We start from the raw sequence: 25,330 nt of genomic DNA, 5'->3' as shown, positions 1-25,330 counted from the left end.
ATGTAGGGGGTAAGTGTAATAGAAATATAATTTAAAACAGATACATCCACAGACCAATAAACACAAGGGCAACACTAAACAAGGGTATAATTGGGTACATGTCTACGCACTGTTATAATCAGGTAGTTTGTAATATGCCTAAAGAATTCAGTGGAACCTCTTTATACATTATTGCTGAAATTATTTCAATACATCTTAAACACTCCTGATATATATTAAAGTGCTAGTATAGCATGGGCAAAGAAATAATTTTTGGTTTTATAGGAAATAAAACTGGAAGGAGAAATTTGCACATCCTCGCTGCCTGATATTTACAAACAATAATACCTACCATCCCTCATCCTCCTCCTCTTTTGCCTTAAGTTTTCCTCAGGTTCCTGTTTTATAGCACCAGGTGTGTCAAGTATCACTGCTGTTGTCACAACATTAGGATTTAATGGTGATGGTCCTGATGTCTGTTTACGCTTTCCTAAATACCAAATCTGGTTATTGCAATCTCTCTGGAAAATATTTCCAGTGCAAGGTATTGATAACCTGGTTGCAGTAATTGGGCGTTGCGTTACTTCAAAATTAGCAATTTGGATATTGCTACTTTGCATTGACAAAGCCTTTGAACACCCAACATTATGACCCAACTGAGCCTTGGTACCTATATTTGAATGCATTTGTGATTTCCAAGGTGAAAATGAGGTGCTGGATTTCTCAGTTAAATCATGGACTTTTTCTGATGAGACAAATCCTTGACTTTTTGGTAAAACAGAGACTACATTGGAATGTTTGTTAGGTGTCTGATTAGATAGTGGCTGACAAGATTGGCCAGCAATTGAATGCCGCATAGCTAAACTGCTTAATGTGGTTATCACCCTTGGTTTCTGTAAAGGTAAACTGCTTAATGTGGTTATCAACCTTGGTTGCTGTAAAGCTATAATAGTTGGTGGAGTTACTGCCCTTTGTAAAGGAATTCTTGGAGAAGTACAGGTCCCTGTTTGCTGTGATAGTTTATATGTAGGTGAAGAATTTTGATATTCTACATTGCCTCCTGGGTTAGTTACTGTCATTTCTTGATGTGATCCTACAAGAACTAACCTAGGAGTTACTGCCCTTGACTGGTTCAAAAGACTTTGTTGATATGCAATGTTGATTTGTGGTTGTGGCACTGGGGTTCTGACTTCTGACTTTCCAGTCAATGCAGCACTTGATTGAAAACCATAAGAACTTTGAATTTGAGATAGCTTTGGTCTGATAGAAGCCTGGGAGACTGCACTGGCAACTAATTTTGGTGGATTTTTAAGAATGCTGACTCCTGCTGCTGAAGAAATCTTAAAAAGATGTGGAGGCACTAGCATGCTATTTTGAACATTTTGGTTAGCCACTGTTACACCCGGCTGAGTCGTCTGGTTAGCCACATGTACAGCAGGCTGAACATTCTGGTTAGCTACAGGTACACCAAATTGAACATTCTGGTTAGCTACAGGTACACCAAGCTGAATATTCTGATTAGCAACAGGTACAACAAGCTGAATATTCTGATTAGCAACAGGTACACCAGGCTGAACATTATTGATAGCCATTGGTATACCAGACTTAACATTCTTGTCTGGAAGTAATGTAACCCCTTTGATTTGATGCACTAATCCTTGTGATTGGACTTGCTGCGATCTTATAAAACTAACTAAATTACTACTTATATTTGGTACTCTTGTAGGGTATGACTGAGTTGATGCCAGATTTTGTGTACAGACAGTCTGGCCTGAAGATGTCTGTTGAGGATAAGCTCCTTGAATATTTGGTTGCATATAAATCTGTGGTATTCTCATAATACCAGAGCCAGTTGTGGTTTCAATAGGAACAAAGCCTGATAGAACTGTAGCTAAAGTGGAAGGTCGTGTATGTGTTGTTAAACTGACATAACCTGGTTGACTTCCTGAAGAAGGTAGACATACATGATAATTCTGAGCTTTGGAGTTAGTAACATTGCTCTGACCAATGGTAGAAACATGGGCAGTCTGATTAGGAAATACTTGTTCTTCAGATCCAGATGCTGATGGAGTTGATTTCTTATTTATTAAGCCTAATGTTTTTTTTCCATGAAACATAGGAGATCTTCCATCCAGAACACACTCTCCATGTCCAGTGCCAGGGCTAGTTACAGTATTTGAAATTCTACGTTTCTTGTTGGCTGAAACTTCGCTTCCTGAACCAATGCCACCATCACAACCTAATACTTCATGCAGATTATCTAAGGTAGTGATTTGACTGTGACACTGGCCTAGGATATTGTTCCCTGATGAGCTTGGAGTGTTGCTTTTATATATATCAGTTGATATAGTCCTGATACCAACTGAGTGACACATTGTTTGCACTTCAACAGCAGCATCAGTAATGGCTGAAAAAAAAAAAAAAAAGATTTTTTTCATACTAGCATCATCAGGTCCTTGGCAAAACCAGATGAGGCATCATCTACATGTAAAACAATCATGGACAATTCTACAGGTAAATAACTGATTTGATGCCTTTTATATGTTTTTATTCACACAATACCACTAAACAAGTCATGTCTTAAGTCACTCTATGTTCCAGGGTTTTTTGTTAGGGAAGTCATTATTCAGAATAGTCAATATAGTAACTTTCCCTGGTATTTTCAAGGTTAGTTCTCTTGTTTGTGTTACAAGAGTCAAGTCCTAGTCTTGATACATAATGGTATCTTCTTATTTCATTTGATACATGAAAAACTTAAATAAACACTCAAAGTTTATTTGTCTTCCAGTTTATTTCAAATCATTTGAATTTTCCGACCAAATATACTACATGTATTATTATAAAATATTAATCATTTCTGGTACCAACACCTTCAAATTCTGTCACTGATTACAGAGTCGAAAAAACTTCCCAGAAAAGCATACAAATAGAAGTACTTAACGTAAAATATTGTTCATGTTCCAAAACGACAATCATTTGTTCATAATAAACATGCGTGAACTAAATGCAATCTTTTGGATCATAAAATACATATGAAAATACAAATCTGGGTTATTGTATTCTGTTAATGATTTCATATTATAATGATAATGATCGCTATTGTTCAGACACTTTATTACAAGCACTAAAATAATGTCAATGAAAAAAGTCATGTTGTCGAACTCTGAGTAAAAATACACTAATTTGTAAGTGAAACTTTCTTAAAATAGAATTCAGGATCTATTCATGATGAATCGGAATGATTTTAGTCCAAAAGAAAATTAACTACAGGCAAATTTTACTTGCCCATGGACAGCTAGCATCTCATTTTAAACTTTCCAGACCCTAAAAAGAACTTATCACCGGCAATGGGAAATGGTAATCCTTGAACACTGATAACTGTCTGTAGGAATCATGCAAAATCTGAACAAGAGGCTCCCAGGAGCCTGAATTGCTCACCTGGTTGAATTTTGTCTTTCAAGGATCATTTCAGCTATTGAAAGAATTTAACTAAACCTAATGGTTTTGGAGATATATGCTAAAAACTACTGTCAGACCCCCATGTTCTATTTTTAGTAACGGCAGCTATGTTTTTCGACAGATCAAAAATCCCCACATCTGTTCTATGCATGATATTCTAAGGAACATTCATACCAAGTTTGGTTTCAATTCGTCAAGTAGTGTAAGAGGACAAGATTTTTGAAAGAAATAACATTAAAAATAGCAAAAATTATTAAAAAAAGGGCAATAACTCCAACATGGCTTAACGGATTAAAACCAAAATTTGACCAGAGATATATCTCATCATGCTGAACACTTTAACCAATGTCAGAATTCAGCTAAATCTAAGGGTTTAGGAGATATATGTGAAAAACTACTGTCTGACCTTTATGTTCTATTTTCAGTAATGGCAGCCATGTTTTTCGACGAATCAAAAATACCTATGTCAGTTCTATGCAGTATACCCCAAGGAACATTCATACCAAGTTTGGTTTCAATTGGTCAAGTAGTGTCAGAGGACAAGATTTTTGAAAGAAATAACATTAGCAAAAATTGTTAAAAAGGGGCAATAACTCCAACATGGCTTAACGGATTAAAACCAAAATTTGACCAGAGATATATCTCATCATGCTGAACACTTTAACCAATGTCAGAATTCAGCTAAACCTAAGGGTTTAGGAGATATATGTGAAAAACTACTGTCTGACCCTTATGTTCTATTTTTAGTAATGGGGCCACGTTTTTTGACGAATCAAAAATCCCCACGTCAATTCTATGCAGGATACCCCAAGGGACATTCATACCAAGTTTGGTTTCAATTGGTCAAGTAGTGTCAGAAGTGAACATTTTTGAAAGAAATAACATTAAAAATAGCAAAAATTGTTGAAAAAAGGGCAATAACTCCAACATCGCTTAACGGATTAAAACCAAAATTTGACTGCAGACAGATCTCATCATGTCAAAATTTGGCTAAACCTAACCATTTTGGAGATATATGCAAAAAACTACTGTCTGTCCCCTATGTTCTATTTTTTGTAATGGCGGCCATGTTTTTTGACGGATCAAAAATCCCCACACCAGTTCTATGCAGGATACCCCAAGGAACATTCATACCAAGTTTGGTATGTATATTACACATGTGAAAAACCAGTTGCACTTTGTTTAAAACCACAACAGTGAAAAGACTTACAAAAGCTTTGATATTTACAAATTTGGATTCAAAAAGATGATGAAACTCAATCAGTTCTAAACATCATCTGTGCAAAAGTTAGTTTGAAGTCAAGGCATTATCGTTTTCATTTCTAACAAAAATAAATATTCCCAAGTCATTTTAAAACTCTTGTTCATAAGCCAATATACATGCATAGAAGAACTAAATCAAGACATTTAGAAAAATTTCATGTGAATTTCATCACCATGAAAGAAATGAACAATGATTTTAGATGTTATAAAATTTTTTTTTTTTATATCAGGCCTCCACATGATTTTATTGTAAAATTATCATAAATTATGTAAAAACACTTTAATAAAATAAAATTTGCTCTCATCCTGGTTCTCCTAGTTAGTGTACAAACATCCTTCACTAAATTACCTATTTCTAAAATAAATGTATCTAACATTTCCAGAATGGTTAATTTCTTACTCTCAAACAAACTGCTTCTCATTTGTTTTGAAGATTCAGTTGTTGTCCATAAAGGTTCAAAAGCAGCCTGCAGGCATTCACATAAATTTGTACAAACTTCTCTGAACTTCTCCACTATTTTATCCTGTAAATACATTCATATTTGATTATCAATTAAACTTCATAGATATCAATAAATGAAACTTAAATTGATCAATTGCCAATACCAGTTTTGATTTGTAAAATGTCAAAAATAAAAAAAAATCAATGATAAATTAGTGTTAACATTTTCCATTATTTGACAGAAGATATTTGCATTGAATTTATGCTCACAGTATTAATACATTGTAAGATTATTTTAATGAAGAAAATTTATTGTCCTAAATTACTGCTCTAAAATGTTTGTGTAATAGAATTTCAACAGTAGTTTCACTATAAAAGTCAGGACTCCATCAAATTTTCAAAAGAATACAATTGTAGGGTTGTATAACAAGAGGCTCACAGGAGCCTGAATCGCTCACCTAGTTCAAGTTTGTCTCTAAAAGACAATAAATTTAACAAGTTGTCCAACAATTTTGACTCAAGGAGACTTTGGTAGGACTATTATCAGGATCATTTCAGCGATTGAAAGTTTCTTTCTATCTATTATACTTTTCAAAATATTGGCTGAAAACTGTAAAAAAACAAAAAAACAAAAAAATGTCATTATTCATCTTAGAAGGGCAATAACTTTTAAAAGGAGTCACCTGACAACTTTGATCCCTGAATACTTTTGAAGGCCTTATAATAAGGGTCATTTCAGGAATTGAAATAATTTTGTTAACCCTAAAAGTTTTGGAGATATACATGAATCAAAGCACCAAAGGTGCTGAAACTCTGAAGTCGCTTGGCGTGCAACCTGCAAGATAGGTTCCCGATGGTTATTTTTTAAGCAATGTGCTAGAGTGCCAGTCATGACATGGACCAAGGTTTGAGACTGTTTTGGTGTTGAACCCATATTTCCCTTGCAACCTGCAGCAAAACAAAACAAAGATGTACACAAATGTCGTGAAAATAAGATCACTGCATTTGTTTATGTTCTTGAGACATTAAACTTGAAAAAACGAAGCTGATGATGTTGAATGCGATGCTTCTTGATAAAATAATTTTGATAATAATACCATCCACAGGGCTTAGTTAAAATCCAACACCAACTAACGAGAGATAACTCCAATAAAATTGTATTGGCTTTCAACTAGACTGGTTCCCAATCGCAATATTCAGTAGTCCCGGGAACCAGGATAGCTTTTAACTATCTTCTTTGAAATTACTACTCGGCCAAGCGGTAAAAAATAGTTCGGTGTCTTGATTTACGAGTTCGACAACATTTAGCTGAAAATTAACACTTAAAAATGTATGAAATATCATTCATTTGTGATATCGGTGAAATATTTAAAGTTTAAATGAGAATCACGCATTAATTTGAAGACAACATTTCCGTCCGTGAAGTTATCTGCCAGAAGCCCTTTTGTCATTTTTATACTTGCAATACTCGAAGCCACTCATGTGACTTCCGGAGTAAAAACTACTGTCTGACCCCTTTGTTCTATTTTTAGTAATGACTGCCATGTTTTTCAACAGATCAAAAATCCCCACATCAGTTCTATGCAGGATACCCCAAGTAACATTCATACCAAGTTTGGTTCCAATTGGTCAAGTAGTGTCAGAGGATAAGAGTTCTGAAAAATTGTTAACCACGATGACGGATGACAACCACGGTCGCCAAGTGATGGCATTAGCTCACATGACCTTCGGTCAAGTGAGCTAAAAAGTAGATATAAAAACATTCAAAATTGAAGAAAACACCTCCAAAACGACCTTGAACAGTGATGCCCCAACTTCTGTAAGTAAGTATTTTTTTTGCGAGCATCTGACAACTGTCTTCATTCATTCTGTTATACCCTTGTTTGTCTGTCTGTCTGTCTGCACATCTATATGTAATGCCCAACCTTCCTATAAAATTTCATAATGATTCCTTGTGTAGTTTAGGTGGACTTTTGCTTACATGTTTTTAACATGTAAATTGGCTAAGTTAGATCATCTCTCTTTGGAACTACATTCCTATAAAATTTCATCAAAATCCCTTCAGCGTATAAGGAGTTTCAGTAACAAGAAATATCGACAAACAAACAGACAGCATGATTCCTACATACCCTCCCCCACTTTGTAGGGGTGTGAAAAAGAAAAAAATTTGCATACCATTAACTGTTTCAGATCAGCCAACAATTTAGAGGATGATGCTTCGAACATAGTATGACGGTGTTTATCAACACCAGTTTCTAACTTGTTCTTCATTCTCGTAAACATTCCGTCTCCTTGGTCATTCAAACAGTCATCATACACAGAGCCTAAATGTTCCTGAAATGATTAATACAGTCATTATACACTAGGCCTAAATGCTCCCCCAAAAAATTACGTCATCATGCACAGGGCCAAATATTCATAAAATAAATTGAAAGTCCTTATACAAAGGGTCTATTAAAATGCTCCTGAAGTAAATCATAAGCCTTCATACAAAGATTCTAAATTTTCCTGAAACAAACGATAAGTCATCATACATGGGGCCTAAATGTTCCTGAAACAAACAATGAGACATCATACATGGGGCCTAAATGTTCCTGAAACAAACAATGAGTCATCATACATGGGGCCTAAATGTTCCTGAAACAAACAATGAGTCATCATACATGGGGCCTAAATGTTCCTGAAACTAGAAAAACTATGATCAATGCTCACTAACTTGATTTGATAACATGCACTATTTGACCTCCATATTGATTCTGATCACAATCTAAAATAGGAGATGCACAATGGGAATATATATAATAAAGCATTCTGTCAAAATTTCAATCAATTCTATTTAGTGGTATAGGAGGAGTAACATATAAGAGATGGGCCCCATTTTCACCATATTCACAAATGACAAAGTCCATGTTTTGCTGTTTGAAACCCCAGATTGATTCAGATCAAAAACCTAAAATAGGAGGTGACCAATGGGAACATGTAATAAAGGTTCAATGAATTCTATTGAGTGGAGTAGGAGGAGTAAAGGATATGCCCAATGTCATAAATGACAAAGTCCATGTTTTGCTATGTAACCCCCCCCCCTCTGAAATAATAAAACTAAAAACTAAAAAATAAAAATGAAAATAATAAAAAAAATTGACTTGGATAAAGATAGTTGCACAATGAGAATATGTAATATAGATTCTGTGAACGTTTCATTACACTCCATCCAATGGCGTAGGAGGAGTAATGGGTATCGGATTGGTTCCCCTCCACCTAATGGATGATAGGTAGGACTGACACCATCATTTACACCATTCTACATACCTTAATAATAGGAGAAAACAACCTGCTTATGTTCTTCTGTTCTTCTCCAACAAATTTTCTCAGGTTCTTCATCATTTCTGACAACTGAAACATGACAGAAATACATATACATAAGAAAAATAAAATCATAAAGAAACAACATGAAAATTTTTATAGTGTTTAGTTGTATAATCAATCAACAGTGTTCTAGAAATGCATATGGCAAAAAAAAAACAAAACTGATGGATAAATTTAATGAATGTAGTTTAAGAACAGACCCTGCTTAGTACTAAGACTAAAATTTTAAGCAAAAATTTTATATTTTCTAGCATAGAAGCAGTGACTAAATTTTAGAGTCCTTGGCATGACACAGCCAAAGCTGTTGAAGGATATTATTTCTAGGGTTTTCCATACAGGTGGATAGACAATAGCATTACAAAGTCATCATACAGCTTCCAAAAGGATAAAAGGGTACATTGACTTCTAGTAAAGAACAGAATGTTTTCACATTTACAAAATAAGAATTATATAGAGATTGACAGACAGTATGATCAACAAATACCTCCACAGGGTTGTGTCAATTTACATTGTTTTCTGCTGGGAGTTCAATTGATTTTGGTGTGTCAGGTGCTCGAAGGATATTTTGGTTGTGTCAAGTTATCTTGTTTTCTGCTGTGCACTCAAAGGATTTTTGGTTGTCAAGTAACCCTGTTTTAACTGTGTGGTCAAAAGATGCTTTGGTTGTATCAAGTTACCTTGTTTTCTGCTGTGTGGTCAAAAGATTTTTTGGTTGTATCAAGTTACACTACAGCTAATGACTATTCTGACGATTCCACTTGCCCACAGTGGACAAATCAAGTTGTCCACGCTTTGCCCACCCTTTGTGCCCACAGTGGACAGACGTCCACGTGCTCACCGTGTCAGGTGGACAGTACACGTGTTTATTTAGGAGTTAAGATAATTAGGTTTTTATACGAATTGAAGACAATAAGTCTTGTCTTGTACATGAATTAAAAGGTTTGATATATTTTTTAAAGAAATTCATAAGGCCTTAATTTAAACATTTCCAGTTGCTACATGTATCATGTAATAATATTGTACATCTGACCAGAATGTTACAAATAGTAAAATTACGATGTTCAAGACAATCGTGTATTTGCGATCTCCTTAATTCACTAACAACCTATTTAATGCAGTTGTATTTCCTAAGTGAAAGAACGAGTTTGAAGCAAACGCGTACAACTTTAACTTATAGTCTATAATTAACCATTTTCAGTATTGTGTCATTTCAAGAAAATTTGAAAGTGGGAGGATAATATATGATCCAGAAATATTGAACCACATAGTTCACGAGTTTTCAAATGACAACAGATTTAACCACATATTATCAAAGCACACATTAGTTGAATATAGTGATTGGTGAAAATGTGCTGTTAGTTCTTTAAGATTTAGCGCACAAAAGACAGTTGAACGAATTGTTTCTTCCGTTTTTTTTCCTTCTTTTAGTTCAAGAATTTTGACTACGATTAGTTCTGTTATTATATGAAACAGTAGCATACAAATCGCAATTATGATGTTCAAGAAAATTGAGTATTTGCGTGCGAACTACTTATTTTACTGACAGGTTTCTTACGTAATAATTCTCATGGATCACCTTTATTTACTTTCGTTTTTAAAACCAACAATGACAAAAATGTGTGAAGTGCTTCAATTTCTTATGCAAAGTTGATAAACGCCTTTGTAATATCGTTATCCAATCATTGCTTTTCACGTTTCATCAACAGGTGTGTCCCTGTATTTTGAGCATGGTATGAGGTCAACTGACATTTCGTTGACACGGCAACATTTATCGATCGACGATCAAAGTGCCTTATTTGCATAGATAATAATAAGGAGTAACAATACACGAAAGTATTTAAAATTCTACACCATCATTCAAAAAACATGTAACTTAAGAGATATATCAAAATATAAATATTGATCTTGACCTACACTTTGACATCGATAGTAAGGAAAAGCTATTGACCAAACTTTACGACAAACGTGATGACTTTTCATTCAGAATTGTTAACTTTCCTTTCATCTGTGGCAACATCCCTTCAGCTCCTGCGTATGGAGTGTTCATATCACAATTCATACATTATGCCAGAGCTTGCCGAAACTACGCAGACTTTTTGTATCGCGCTAGAACTCTAACAACAGGAACAGGGTTATGTCGCTACAAGATTGAAGTCATCACTACAGAAGTTTTATGGTCGTCATCATGAACTCATGGATCATTATGGTGTATCCATCAGCACCATGAAAACTGATGTATTCAACAGGTCATAGTTTTCCTTTCCTCGTTTGTCTACCCCGGACTTGACTTTTTATGAGCAACTCGGCGGGTATTTCTAGAAAAGCAGAGGACACTTACCCTACCGGTGCACCTGGTCCATGCTCCCAGTTTTTAGTGGAGTCCGAGTTGCTCATTTACTTTTGTTACTTTGTATGTATGGTTCTAGTTACTTTATGTTCTTTGTTGTGTATGTCTGTTTTCCATGTCTGGTCTTTGTCCCTGGATTACATTCTTTTGATTACCGCTATAACCTTGGTTCCCTTGATTACTCTTTCACACCACTGGGTCGATACCTCTGCTGGTGGATTTTGTCCCAGAGGGTATAATCAATTTTTAAAATTAATGGTTTTAACAAGAGGAATGAAAGAAAAACTGGCTCGGACGTCGCCCAGTATAAAAAGGTCCGAACCTGACAGCAGATCGGACACTCTGTTGTCTTGTAAGTATGTGGTGTCCCCAGACGGGAATCTTAGCACACTCACATCTGGTATGGAAAGTGCCTCGACCAATTCAACTACAAGTAACAAATCACACGTTCAGTCTGCAGACCATCTATTCCAGTACAAAAATTCTGACTATTTTAAAATTATCAAACCATGTTCCATCACTTTAAACAATATATTTGACTACAATGATAACAAACCACATTGTACAATATCAAAATGTGGTATTAAAAATTACAAAACATGCAACATTCTGATAACCGACCCTTACTCCAGTTCCCTTATAAACAAAACCTTCCATACAAGAAGTCACGATGACTTAAGCTGCAAATCAACAAACTTAGTATATGGATTAGAATGCAACTTATGTGGTTTAAAATATGTCGGAGAAACCCAAGAACGATTAAATAAAAGAATGTGCGGTCATCGTTCAAGAATTAACACCACCAAATTCCCGACAATTTATCAACACTTTAATCAACAAGATCATTCAATCCTCTCCATGATTCGTATTTTAGGAAAATATTTACCATCCTGTACAAAACAAGTCTTGACACTCCTGTTTCTGACCCCACATCATCATTATACAGACTTGTTGCCATCATTTTGGGTATTGGTTTCCACAGACTCTTTAAACCAGTTTGTGCGAAAAGTCAAGATGAAGAAAAACGATCATTTCTTCCACTACCGTTTGTCAACAAAGGTATAGATGCAATTAATTTGGCTTACATCCTCCATCACAAAAACATTGCCAACAAAATTCCCCCATTTTTCAAAGACAAATCCATACCAATTATTTCATATTCCTATACTTCACCCATCGTATCCAAAATTTTCAATTATAAAAGGCTATTGCGGAACCTCGAGATTGAGGACTTCCAAGGCTAAACCACCTGACTGTTCTTGCAAAACCTCTCCATTCAAATATGGTCCTTCTGGTCACGTCGTTACGGGAGATTTAACCATTATCAAAAACGAATCTCTGCATAATATCCTTTCTAAAGGTCCCAAGTACCGTGAACCACGCTCCATAAATTGGAATTGTAACTTTAAAGTTCTTATGGATGACGTCGAGGACTATGCAAGAAAACGGATAAAACGAGAACAAGAAGACATTGATTCTCTGTCAGAGTGGTTAAAGGCTGTGAGGTCTTTAATTTTGAAACGAATGAAGGTTTTAAGTAGGTCAATGAGTGCCAAGGCTACATCAGTTTTCAAAGACCCCGATGTAGCAAAAACATTGTCTACTATACATGACAAGTATGTTGTCGTACCAGCAGACAAAGCCCAAAACAACATTGTTTTTGTCTGCAAAACGTTTTATATCCAATGTTTATTATCAGAGGTAGACGAAGAAAATAATAGCAGTGATAGGACCTACACTGCTACCACTCTCTCCAAAGAAGAGATTGTGGAAAACCATAAATCTGTGCTATCGTCTTTTGGTCTCTCTACCAAGGACGTTGATTGTGATTTACCGTCTATGTACTGGATTCCTAAACTTCACAAGAATCCATACAAAATACGATTCATAGCTGGATCTACAAAATGTACCACCAAACCTCTTTCAAAACTTTTAACTTCTACACTCACAACTGTCAAAGAGGGTCTACAGTCCTACCACAACACTTGTTACTCTCGTAGTGGTATTAATTCAATGTGGATCCTGAAAAATTCAAAATATCTTTTGGAGACAATGAGTTCAAGACTATTATCTGAATATAATAGCATTAAAACCTATGATTTTTCAACACTGTATATTACTATTCCCCATACTCAGTTAATATCCCGACTTAAAAACATTATACATCGTTGTTTTTCAAAAAAAGATGGTACACCTAGATACAAATATATGGTTCTTGGTAGAGATTCCTCATACTTTGTAAGAAATAATTCCAAATCATCTTCCAAATATACAGAGGAAGATGTTTACAAAATGCTGGAATTTTTAATCGACAACATATTTGTCCAGTGTGGTGGATGTGTCTTTCAACAAACGGTCGGCATTCCAATGGGAACAAATTGTGCTCCTTTACTTGCTGACCTATTCCTTCAATCTTATGAGGCTGACTTTATAGCTGATCTGATCAGAAAGAAAGAATATCATTTGGCTAGATCCTTCAATCTCAGTTTCCGCTATATAGATGATGTATTATCTTTAAACAATCCTAATTTTGGGGATTTGATACATCACATCTACCCAAAAGAACCTGAGATAAAGGATACTACAGACACTGTGAAGTCAGCCTCATGTCTTGACCTACACTTAGAAATCGATGGTAAAGGAAAACTAGTGACCAAACTTTACAACAAATGTGATGACTTTTCATTCAGAATTGTTAACTTTCCTTTCATCTGTGGCAATATCCCTTCGGCTCCTGCGTATGGAGTGTTCATATCACAACTCATACGTTATGCCAGAGCTTGCCGAAACTACGCAGACTTTTTGTATCATGCTAGAACTCTAACAAATAGGCTTCTGGAACAGGGTTATGTTGCTACAAGATTGAAGTCATCACTACAGAAGTTTTTTATGGTCGTCATCATGAATTCGTGGATCGTTATGGTGTATCCATCAGCACCATGAAAACTGATGTATTCAACTGGTCATAGTTTTCCTTTCCTTGTTTGTCTACCCCGGACTTGACTTTTTATGAGCAACTCGGCGGGTGTTTCTAGAAAAGCAGAGGACGCTTACCCTACCGGTGCACCTGGTCCATGCTCCCAGTTTTTAGTGGAGTCCGAGTTGCTCATTTACTTTTGTTACTTTGTATGTATGATTTTAGTTACTTTATGTTCTTTGTTGTGAATGTCTGTTTTCCATGTCTGGTCTTTGTCCCTGGATTACATTCTTTCGATTACCATTATAACCTTGGTTCCCTTGATTACTCCTTGATAACTGCTGACATTAAATCAAAATTTCAGACCTTTTGATTAGGACTTTTTAATTTTATTTAATTACCGAAAATCTTTGCATATCAAAATGCACTTTCGTAATAGATTTCTATTAAAGTGTTTTATTTTGAAATCACATGATTTTTTTAGAATCTTCTTGAACTTTATTCCAGAAACATTATTATTTTTATTTCCGAAATATTCATTGTTAGTTTATGAATAAACAAACAGGTAAATGACACAAGGGCAATCATATTTTTCTTTTAAATAATAAAATATTCACTGTTCTTGTAAAATCGTGCTCACTACAAGCATTTTTTTCTATTTACAAAACGTAATAATCTTGTAATGCATTTGTGATATTTCATATTATAGTCAACTAGAAATAAAATTAATCAACGTGTTTGAAACGTTAACTAATCTCACTAATTGTACCGGAAATAGTGTGTATTATCTGTGTAATGTCACTACTTAATACCCAAGTGTGTCACACTTACCCAATATACAGGAAGTGGTCGATCAACTGCTAATTAACAAGAAGGAATTGTTTGGTAATATTTAGATTAAAGAAATAAAAGAAACCTAATTTAATTTTCATGATTACTGAAGGGTATTAGGGACATCCAAAGTGTTTTTTTTTAATCAAAATTTCGACATTTAAAACCTCTTTTAAAATAAAAATAGTGTTTGAATCCTCCAGATATGATCTAATTAAAAAAATTCAAATTCTTTTAGCATGAATTTTACAGCTTATTATATATAGAATAAATTCAACTTATTGGTATCTTATAACACTAGTGTGCTGGCCTCAAATGAAGTAAATTTTTTTCTGAAAATCTCCATTATATTTCAATACTAAAATGGGACAAAGTTAAGATTTTGTATGTTTTGTGTTATTTTGTCTTTCAATGTGTAGTTGTTGAAACAGATACATAATAAATTACCATAGTGGAGAGTAACTTTCAAATTTTAGCAAAATTCATAACACCATCCCTCGTTCGCTTCGATTATACACAAACATGTCCTTTCTCGAATTCCATGAAGGTCGCACTCATCGTATATCTTATAATTTATTTTTTATGGTTGTTGAGAAAAAAATAAAAAATTATTACGCCGAAATCTTAGTACACACAAGATTAAATCACCTATATGTATATGTCTTCTCGGGTACATGTACGTGCCATTTTCTTGTAAGCACAGGTTGACTGTCCAGTTTCAGTTCTCAATACTTTAAATCAAACCCTCAATATTCCTATAATTTATTACCTGTCAATCTATGATACTGCGTCTTTACTTAAACCACACCCTCAACATTTTATTTAATTGATTATCTGTCAATCAAAAGTCCAAGAAAGAACACCTGCATCTTTAACCATGTGAGAAATTGATAGCAACATGATGCTGTGCCACAGAAAAATGGGGATGCAGTTGTAAATAGTTGAATCTTTCATCCAATCTTAGCTGATTTTCTGTGGGAATTTTAAATATTATAAGCAAATGAAGGGAGCACTTTATCCATCACATGGCCGTTGAAGTATTTATCTCTGAATTCATCTTACAGGATGAATTGTTTCTAAATTCATATAAGTTCATTTGAACTATTGAGTATTTCTGAATACATTCTAATCCATCAAGTAACACTCGATTAACGTTAAATCAAATGTTCTAATATAATACAATTTACTTGTTTACATGTGCACTCTTTTTTCAAACATGCCAATACCATTAATTGATTAACTGTCAACTAAAGAGATCAAATGGCACCTGTCAAAGGTTACCGCAGATACTTTGTTATAATTCGTTTGTTGGCAAATGATCACGCTTCTCTGCTTTAATCCCTGCCCTACAGGTAGTTGATGACTGTCAATTATAAAGAAGCTCCATTGACACCTGTGAAATGTTTGTTCCTGCAAGATTATACAATTAGATACGCTTTTTATAATACAACAGGATCGTAATATTTATTATGTAAGAAGAAGTTTTAGTTCCAATTTCTGTTAAAACTAAACAAGATTTAAAAGTGACCACCACAATGTGTGGGCAACGTGGACAGAGATCAACCACGTGTCCACAGTGGGCTGACGGGAACGTGTCTAAAGGTGGACACAAATTGTCCACCATTGCCCACGTCCACGTGGGAAAAGGGAATCGTCAAAATAATCGTTAGCCATAGTGTACCTTGTTTTCTGCTGTGTAGGCAAAAGATTTTTTGGTTGTATCAAGTTACCTTGTTTTCTGCCGTGTGCTCAAAAGATTTTTTGGTTGTATCAAGTTGGTTCTTCGGCACATTTGCAGCAAGTAACTTTTTTAATAACTTGTCAACATATTTCTTCAAAGCACATAGTATAAGTCTGCAGGATCTCTCCAAAATAGTCCACAAGTCAACACTACAATAAAATCAGAGTGTGATTAACAGATTTGTTGTCATACAAAGTGTTGATTGAATTCTTAAGGATTACAACGCCATCAGTTTCAAATCTACTCAAGTTTGTCATATCATAATGGAACTGAAATTCAAACTAAAGGGTCCCATGAGCCTGAATTTCTCCTGTGGTTAATTTTTTTTATTAAACAAGAGGCTCCCAGGAGCCTGAATCGCTCACCTGGTTAAAGTTTGTCTTTCAAGGGCAATAAATTTAACAAGGAGTTGTCCAACAATTTGGACTCAACAAGACTTTGGTAGGACTGTCATCAGGATCATTTCAGTGATAGAAAGTTTCTTTCTGTTATAAATTTAAAGATATTGCTGAAAACTGTAAAAAAAAAAAAAAAAAAACAACTCATTTTTCATCTTTCAAGGACAATAACTCTTAAAGGAATCACCTGACAACTTTGATCCCTGATGACTTTTGAAGACCGTATAATAAGGGTCATTTCAGCTATAGAAATAATTTTGCTAAACCTGACAGTTTTGGAGATACTTGTGAAAACTATTGTCTGACCCTATGTTCTATTTTTAGTAACAGGAGCCACGTTTTTTGACACATCAAAAATCCCCACAACAGTTCTATACCCCAAGGAACATTCATACCAAGTTTGGTTCCAATTGGTCAGGTGGTGTCAGAGGAGAAGATTTTTTTAAATAAATAACATTCAAACTAGCAAAAAACATCGAAAAAGAGCAACTTGGCTTAACATATCAAAATGAAAATTTGACCACAGATAGATCTCATCATGCTGAACAGTTTTACCCCACATGTCAGAATTTGGCTGAACCTAACGATTTTGGAGATATATGCGAAAAACTACTGTCTGACCCCTATGTTCTATTTTTAGTAACGGTGGCCATGTTTATCGATGGATAAAAAATCCCCACATCAGTTCCATGCAGGATACCTCAAGGAACATTCATATGAAGTTTGGTTCCAATTGGTCAACTGGTGTCAGAGGAGAAGAGTTCTGAAAAATTGTTAATGATGACGACGGACGCCAAGTGATGGCAATAGCTCACATGGCCTTTGGCCAGGTGAGCTAAAAGGAAAAATATCTCTAACAAGGAGTCATCCTACAACTTCAATCTGTACCGAATTCTGTAGACCTTCTGATCAGGATCATTTCACCAATCAAAGATTTCTTACAATCTATTATAGTTTTCAGGAAACTACCTAAAAAACTTAGACCGACTTGAAAAACCTGTTCCATACCATACTTGTAACAGTATCCATGGAAACGTACCTGAAAAACCTGTTCCATACCATACTGATACCATTACTTATAGGCTTGGTCAAATCCTCATTAAAATTGATTTTATTTTCCATAGTTTTAGATTTGTACTCTCCATGTCTGCAGACTGTAGCTTTGTAAGTTGAGAAATGCAGCCCTCCATTCTTTACCTTAAAGAACAACACACATACTGTAATTCTATTTATTTTCCTGGTGTATTTACTAATTGTTAAGTACCTCTGCATACACATTTTAAGCCTGGTACAATATATGGTCACTTTTACAAAAACATGAACTTTAATACTTGCTTAATTGTTTGACAACCACAAATTGCAAAAAAGTACAACAAGCATTTAGACAGTATTGCATGGTAATACAAACTCCCCTACAGGATGAAAATAGAAAAATCTGTTGAAATTAACAAAATGCAAACTTCATGCGTAATTTGGTAACAAGAAAAGTGTGGAAAACTGAGTCTGCATTAATTTTTTAAAGTCCAAAGACCATAACTCATAAATAAATTTCATAGACCAGAATAAAAATCCACAAAAATAAGTACCCACAAACAATAGTAACTTTACAGTATACAGTAAAAAACAAAAAATAATAACAATAAAATCTGGACTTCGAATTCTGTCTTGAAAATCAAGTCTACATATTGAATATACATACAGGAGCTGCCCATTTTGTTGCAGTAGGTACAGCTGAGCAAACAGCTACTTCAGTTCCTATGTTTAAACGGACAGAAATCTTCTTGTCAACCTCACTGAAGACATCTGTGCATAGTGTCTCTATCAAGGGTAGTAACTCCTGCATCAATTGCGAGGAAAAATCCTCAACTGTAGACTGTACTGCTAACCTGTCATCTTTGCTCTGTGAAGTCAGATGATAACTACATTTGACTGTACATTAAGTATGGCTATTTATACAGGTTTAATTTTTTCAGGGATTTAATTGACAGACAGAAAAACAGACACATCTTTTATCTTTATGCATATACATGTATATATACATGATAATATTGATAAAAAACCATGAAATTTCATTTATTACATAGATAGCAGTGATTTAGCAAATGTTCCCATGTAAAAAAAAAAAAAATTCACACTGTGAAATAAATTTGCACACTTGTTAAATCTAGGCGTTCTTCGGCACTCATGATCATAATTTGGTTATTTACTCTTTCCAATCAATTATCCTATTATTATCTTCCCATAAATTGCTTAATGATTTTTGTAAACTACAATTACACTTGCCCTGAACCTAAGACAAGTTAACAAGCTTAACAAGGAAGTTTTTTCTGTTAGGAGCATCATTATTTTCTTTACAACTACATTTTGACAGTTTTGTTTCATGTGTATCAAACTGGAACTGACCATTGGTACTTTAGTTACAGAGTTATATAAAAAAGATGAGACTGAACCGAAAAAAATTCAGAAATCAGAAAATTTGCCAAATTGTATGGACTATGACAATAATCCTAAAGGTGTTCAATAGCCTTAAAAATTGTGAGCTTTACTACACAATCAAAAGGGTCTCTAAACTAGCTATTTTACCCATCTGGCTGCCTATTCTCCAGCAAAATTTTGGTCATATAGTACTTTGGGCAATTACAACACAAGTGTACCAATACTATAAAGCCAGTAATTTACAAAGGAGATATAAATTCTGCACTTTTTTCTACAAATAATTTATCAATTTTAAGGTCTTCAACATTTCAGTGACCAATCTTGAGGTATTCAAACTTAAATTTTAAAAGTCTTAAAAGTTTTGAAAAGTAATTAATTAAAATACACAAACCGTAAGTCCACTTTCTGTTAAGTAGTTCTGAATATGGAAAATCAGAACAGATAAGTTCTGTATTATCCTTTTAGTGGCTTCATCTTTCTTGGTCTTGCATGTTTCTTGTATGAACTGTCTCAACGCAGGAATCTCTGTGTCATCTAATGTGTCAAACACCTGAAAAAAAAACATCAATAGATCTGTTCACCAAAAAATCCAGCTCCCAGATACTTACTGGCAATGTATCTAACCTGTCTGGTCTTTGTAATTCTAATAACTTGGTAAACCTCCCACATTACCAATACTTAGAATCTCCTATATAAATTGTCAGATTTACGGGAGATTTGGGTTAAAATTACTATATTTATAGTGAAAAATACTTGTTTATTGAATTTTTATGTAAAAATATCCCACATGAAACAGTGCTAAGGTGGAAAGAGGGATGGATAATCTAACACATGATCTATTCAAAAGGTTAACAAATATGTAATTACTTTAAATACAAATCTTTTTATTCAGCAATACTAATAGATTTTGGATGTATGTTTGAATTTCTTTGTTTTTCATCTCATAGACATTATTTTCCATGTGATTGTGGTAATAGTTTTTTCAGCCTATTCTGAATAACCTCAATGCATGGGATACACCAAAGTTCATTAAGGTCATTTCAATATATTGAATTAATATAACCACCATTTGCAATATGTTTTCGAGGATTCTGTCAAGTGAACATATTCTGGGTTTCAATAAATGATAAGCAATATACATTGTATAGTTTTCAAAATCAATTTTGCAGGTATCTTTTTTCCGTGCTTTTCTGTCCTGCCTGAAAATTAGTACACACTGAAAATTAATATATTTACAAATCTGATTAATTATTTACTGTGTAAGCCTTTAAAACTACTGACATTATGTGAAGGCACACATCTCTGTAATAAAGGAAAGCATAAAACTGTAGGTACATGTCAATTCCACTTTTTCCATGGGGGGCGTAACATAGATCTGATACATTGTATAACACAACCAACACAATGTTGCAGGCCATGTTAGAATACCCCTACTAAACCATTTCTGTCTTATCAAGTTGTATAGTAAACAGGAAGTAAATAAATGAGGAACATAGAAAGGGGAGACATGGAATATATCATCATACAAAAGTCTCTAAGCATTCCTTCTTACAGAAGCTGAGATACCTGCTACTAAAATTTCCATTATGGAACACCTAAAAAGATACTAAATCGTATGGTTAACAGTAAGTAGATAAGCCAGGACCTGGAAAGAGGAGACATGCTGTAAATCAAAGTGCAATAGCAATATACCAAATATCTAAGCATTCCCTCCAATAGAAGCAGAGAAAAGTGTAACAGGCTGGTTGACAAGGTGATATCAATTCAGCCCCACTCTATAGAACAAAGAAGCCTAAAATATAGAAAAAAAATTTAATTTTAATTTTGATACTAACAATATCAAATCAAAAGTAACTATTATTCTGTTTATCAGAAACTAATAATTGCATTTCTTTTTGATCATTTTAATGTACTTTTAGTAAAAAAAAGAGTAATGCAACTAGAAACTGCTGGTGAGCAATGTCATTTTCATTCATAGGTCTAAAGAAGGTGTGATGATGTCATAATAGTATTCCGATATCTTGTCATGTATGAGAGATAGAAAAATATTTGTTAACAAAATCATATGAAAAAAGTACAGGTTACAGATAATCGACTATACTGACAGTAACAGAATAATACAGATTTAAAAAGCTGAAAAAAAAATGAAGTTTGGTAAAAAAAGCTTTTTTACCTTGGAACTTCCATCAGTAATCTGTTGGTCTTTAAGCTTTTGGTACTCTGATGAACTGACACAAAAAACATTCAGGCGGTCACATGACTTCATCAGTTCTTCATCTTCCTCATCACTGGCATAGTCACCCTCTTCATATTCGTCAATCTGGTCTTGGGTCATCTCAGCCTTTCTCTTCATCTCCTGAAATGACAACTGACATTTCAATCTTATTTAGCAATTAACAAAGCAGTATTGCTAACCTTTCTGACAGGCCCAGTTTTTACACAAGTCAAATGTTAATTACAAATACAGAAATAATTTCTGAAATCAGTGAAACATTCCTAAATATTTCAAACAAATAGATAAAAACAAGATCTGTATGTTGCTTCTTTATTAGTGTTTAATAAGATCCACAACTTTCACAGAAAATAATATTAGAGCATAAAGGGCCAAATGAAGCTTTCTTTTATACTGAAAAAAAACTTAACAAAACTTAAATCCAGAGTGAACACTACTAACAGCAGAGGATATAAAAGTGAACCAACACCTATCTATGGTTGACATCTGGTATGATAGTTGAAGTAGATAACTAGGGGTATGTGACGGTTGCCTTTCACATAATCAATATAAATAAAGAAGTTGTCCTGAAGACACCACCTCCTGGCATAACTGGTCGACACATTAAAAGATACCACAACTTGAGATAGCTTGAGTGTTGTTGTTTATTTACTACTAACAGCAGTATACAATTAAAAGTTTGTTTTGGCCTACAAAAAACATGTCTCCCTATTCTAAGTTCAAAGGGGTACAACTCCTACAAAATTCTGTGGGTCATAAAAAAATGTGTCTTGGGGACAGAACGCACATGATATATAAGGGTACCACCAACACTTAAAAATTATTATTGAACCCCCACCCCCCAATTAACACATTGTAAATCAACTGTGACATCTTTTTCTGGAATAGCCCTGAAAATATGCACAAATACAATCATGTCCTATCTACCTACAATGAAATAAACTCTGATGAATTAGTTTCCAAGGAGTTTTGCAAACAAAAGTGTCAGACTGACAGGGAGCAAAAACAATTTGTCTCCCCACCAAAGTAGGAGGAGGAGGCATGACGGGTGAGCAGAAAATAATGAGGCATTCAGGAATTCGGTTTAAAGAGGGAATAAAATACAAGGTCAGATATATTCAGAAATTAATGGTTAGAAGGGGCATTGGCTTTTTCAGGAAGACCCCTCAAAAACAACTCAGTAGAAAACACTGGTTTTATCCTACATGTTATCATACATGTACATTAAGTTAAGGAATGTTTTTAAAGCCATGATGACATCACATGGACAGATACATGTACAGAAATAGGAATGGGACATTGAATGATACCCCACCATGTTCTGGTGAAAAAAGAAGAATGGCAAATATTCAAAACGACCCAACTTATAAACTACATTTTGGATTTGCAAAAAAATTACCTTAACTTATTTTATGGTACTAAACAACTGTGCTAAATTAAAAATAAAAAATCATTTATTCTATCGCAAGTTACCATATAGAAATCATCAGTATATGGACAGACAACTTTTTGGTGGGTATCACATAATACCTTGCCAACTTGGTGTAGCAGGATATAATAAATGTCCCTAATCCTAACTGATAGGCCATGAACTTCATTGACTAACCCTGATTCCAGTCTTGTAATCCTTTTTAATCTCTTTTTTAGCATAACTAGCCCTGGCTTTAGCACATATCATCTTTATCTCTTTTCTTTTACACTTGATCTTTGACTTTAGTTTGTAAATCTCTGTTGTTGTAGCAGTAAGTCGTTGATTCTTATATTCCAAGTTCTGCTTCTTTGATGAAAGTTTCTTGTTCTTTCTCTCCAAGTCTGATTTTAAATCATTCAATTCTTTTTCATCCTAGAAAATTATTATTTCTTATAACACATTTAAGTCATGTACCAGTAAAAGACTAGACTAAAGCCAATGTATAACGGCTCCCGTTATTCAAAGACCTGGGAGGGCTTGAGAACCAAGGAATGATTTTTTGGCCTGAATGATGTGGGCTTAAGTATTCAATATAGATCCCATAATACGTGTACTTTTAATATCTTGTTTCATGTGACAAAAATAATGCTTTGGTTTAAAAGTTTGGTATAATACCTAATTTTCTGAATATATATTCAAATATTTTTCAAAAATGGTAGAAATTCCTTACTTCATTTTCGGAACTGAAATTTACTTTTAAAACAGAAAGGCTACTATCATAAAAAGTCGTAATTATGTGATTGGATAATCCACTGACAAATCCATAGCAATGTTTAAAGGTTACAAGGTTTAAACATGTAAACCCTTAATTTGGATTATCTCCCTTGGAGGTCTGCCAACAGTTTTTATATTCCTTCTTGCACACCTACTCAACATTCCTATTTCTTAAAATTCAATGAGTGGTTATGGAGGATTTGTGCTTACAAGGAATGTGGACAGATGGACGGACAAACAGACAGACAGACAGATGGGTTGATTCCTTTATACCCCCAAACTTTGTACACATACTCACCTCGAGATCAATAAGTGAGGCCATATTCTCAATCTCCTTGATCACATGGACCAGTTCATCCAGAGTACCATTTAAACCATCAACCTCTGCTTCCAACTGTGTTATCTCCAACTGAAGACCATTTTTAGATTCTTTTAGTTTATCTATCTTGTTCATCATTGATTTGACCACCATTTCCAAGGGTTCTGTTTCAGGTTTCAACTTCAGTTCACTGTACAAACAAAAAGGAAAGGATAAGTCTAAAGGTCAAAGTAAGTTCAGCACTGTAATAACCAACATTGAAACTATAAAGGTCAAAGTAAGGTCAGTATTGTAATAACCAACATTGAAGCTATAAAGGTCAAAGTAAGGTCAGCACTGTAATAACCAACATTGAAGCTACTTGGATTCCACAGAAGTTATGTTTTATAAAATTACTCTTGTTAAAAACCTGCCTCTCAATATCAGTTTGAGAATAATATTTTTTCCCTTGAACATATCAATGTCATTCACAATTTTTTTGGTTGAAAGCATTGTTTGTTGCAAGTTCCACTTCCTGTATCCAGGATAAGATATAGAGCAACCTTCATTTCCTGTATAGCAGAGATTATAAAGACAGCGACCCCCACTCCCTACATAGAGTAATAAATCAGTATTCTAGAAGTTGAATTAGGGACTGTGGAAGAGTGTAATTGTTAAAATGAAAATTTCTGAAACAAACAATTTGATTATGGAATAGACTTTTTTGCATTTTTGTTCCATAGCCACTGCTCCACAAATTTATCATACATTCTTAGATTTAAATTTAACACTAAGGTGAAAAGTAGTTCAAAATCAAAGATTCAAGTACTATTAAATTAGCTGTCTTAAACGGAGATTTAAAATGAATTTGAAAAAAGACAGTGCTCATGGTATTTCTGCTGGTGGATTTTGTCCCTGAGGGTATTATCAACCCAGTAATACGATTTTTAAAATTAATGGTTTTAAGAAGAGGAATGAAAGAAAAACTGGCTTGGACGTCGCCCAGTTTAAAAAGGTCCAAACCTGACAGCAGATCGGACACTCTGTTGTCCTGTAAAAATGTGGTCCCAAGATGGGAATCTTAGCACACTTATATATGGTATGGAAAGTGCCTCGACCAATTCAACTAATATTACCCAATCACATGTTCAGTCTGCAGACTATCTATTCCAGTACAAAAATTCTGACTATTTCAAAATGATCAAACTATGTTCCATCACTTTAAATGATATAAATAATATTAAAATGATATTTGACTACCACGTTGACGAACCACATGGTACCATATCAAAATATGGTATTAAAAATTGCAAAACATGCAACATTCTAATAACCGACTCTTACTTCTCCAGTTCCCTTACAAACAAAACCTTCCATACAAGAAGTCACGATGACTTCAGTTGCAAATCAACAAACTTAATATATGGATTAGAAT

The 25,330-nt window shown here is 34.3% G+C and overlaps 1 protein-coding gene across 2 annotated transcripts in view; it reads right to left on the bottom strand.

The window, feature by feature from the left end:
• LOC148618059 (uncharacterized) overlaps positions 1-25,330 on the bottom strand; it is a 66,447-nt gene that overhangs the window by 4,454 nt on the left and 36,663 nt on the right. For both annotated transcript variants that reach the window (XM_088585910.1, XM_088585911.1), the window contains 11 exons: positions 23,896-24,106; positions 23,019-23,255; positions 21,353-21,535; positions 19,571-19,729; positions 18,443-18,643; positions 17,783-17,940; positions 16,335-16,494; positions 8,453-8,536; positions 7,319-7,477; positions 5,102-5,225; positions 332-2,386 (listed from right to left, as the gene is read on the bottom strand). In XM_088585910.1, coding sequence (XP_088442036.1) covers positions 332-2,386; positions 5,102-5,225; positions 7,319-7,477; positions 8,453-8,536; positions 16,335-16,494; positions 17,783-17,940; positions 18,443-18,643; positions 19,571-19,729; positions 21,353-21,535; positions 23,019-23,255; positions 23,896-24,106 — 3,731 coding nt within the window. The remainder of the gene's footprint in view (positions 1-331; positions 2,387-5,101; positions 5,226-7,318; positions 7,478-8,452; positions 8,537-16,334; positions 16,495-17,782; positions 17,941-18,442; positions 18,644-19,570; positions 19,730-21,352; positions 21,536-23,018; positions 23,256-23,895; positions 24,107-25,330) is intronic.

Source organism: Perna viridis, chromosome 5 (assembly GCF_037379345.1).
Source record: "Perna viridis isolate PV_CMFRI_1.1 ecotype Kerala chromosome 5, ASM3737934v1, whole genome shotgun sequence".
Classification (NCBI taxonomy): Eukaryota; Metazoa; Mollusca; class Bivalvia; order Mytilida; family Mytilidae; genus Perna; species Perna viridis.
Note: the sequence above shows the minus strand (reverse complement) of the source record. Positions and strands in the feature narration are given on the sequence as shown.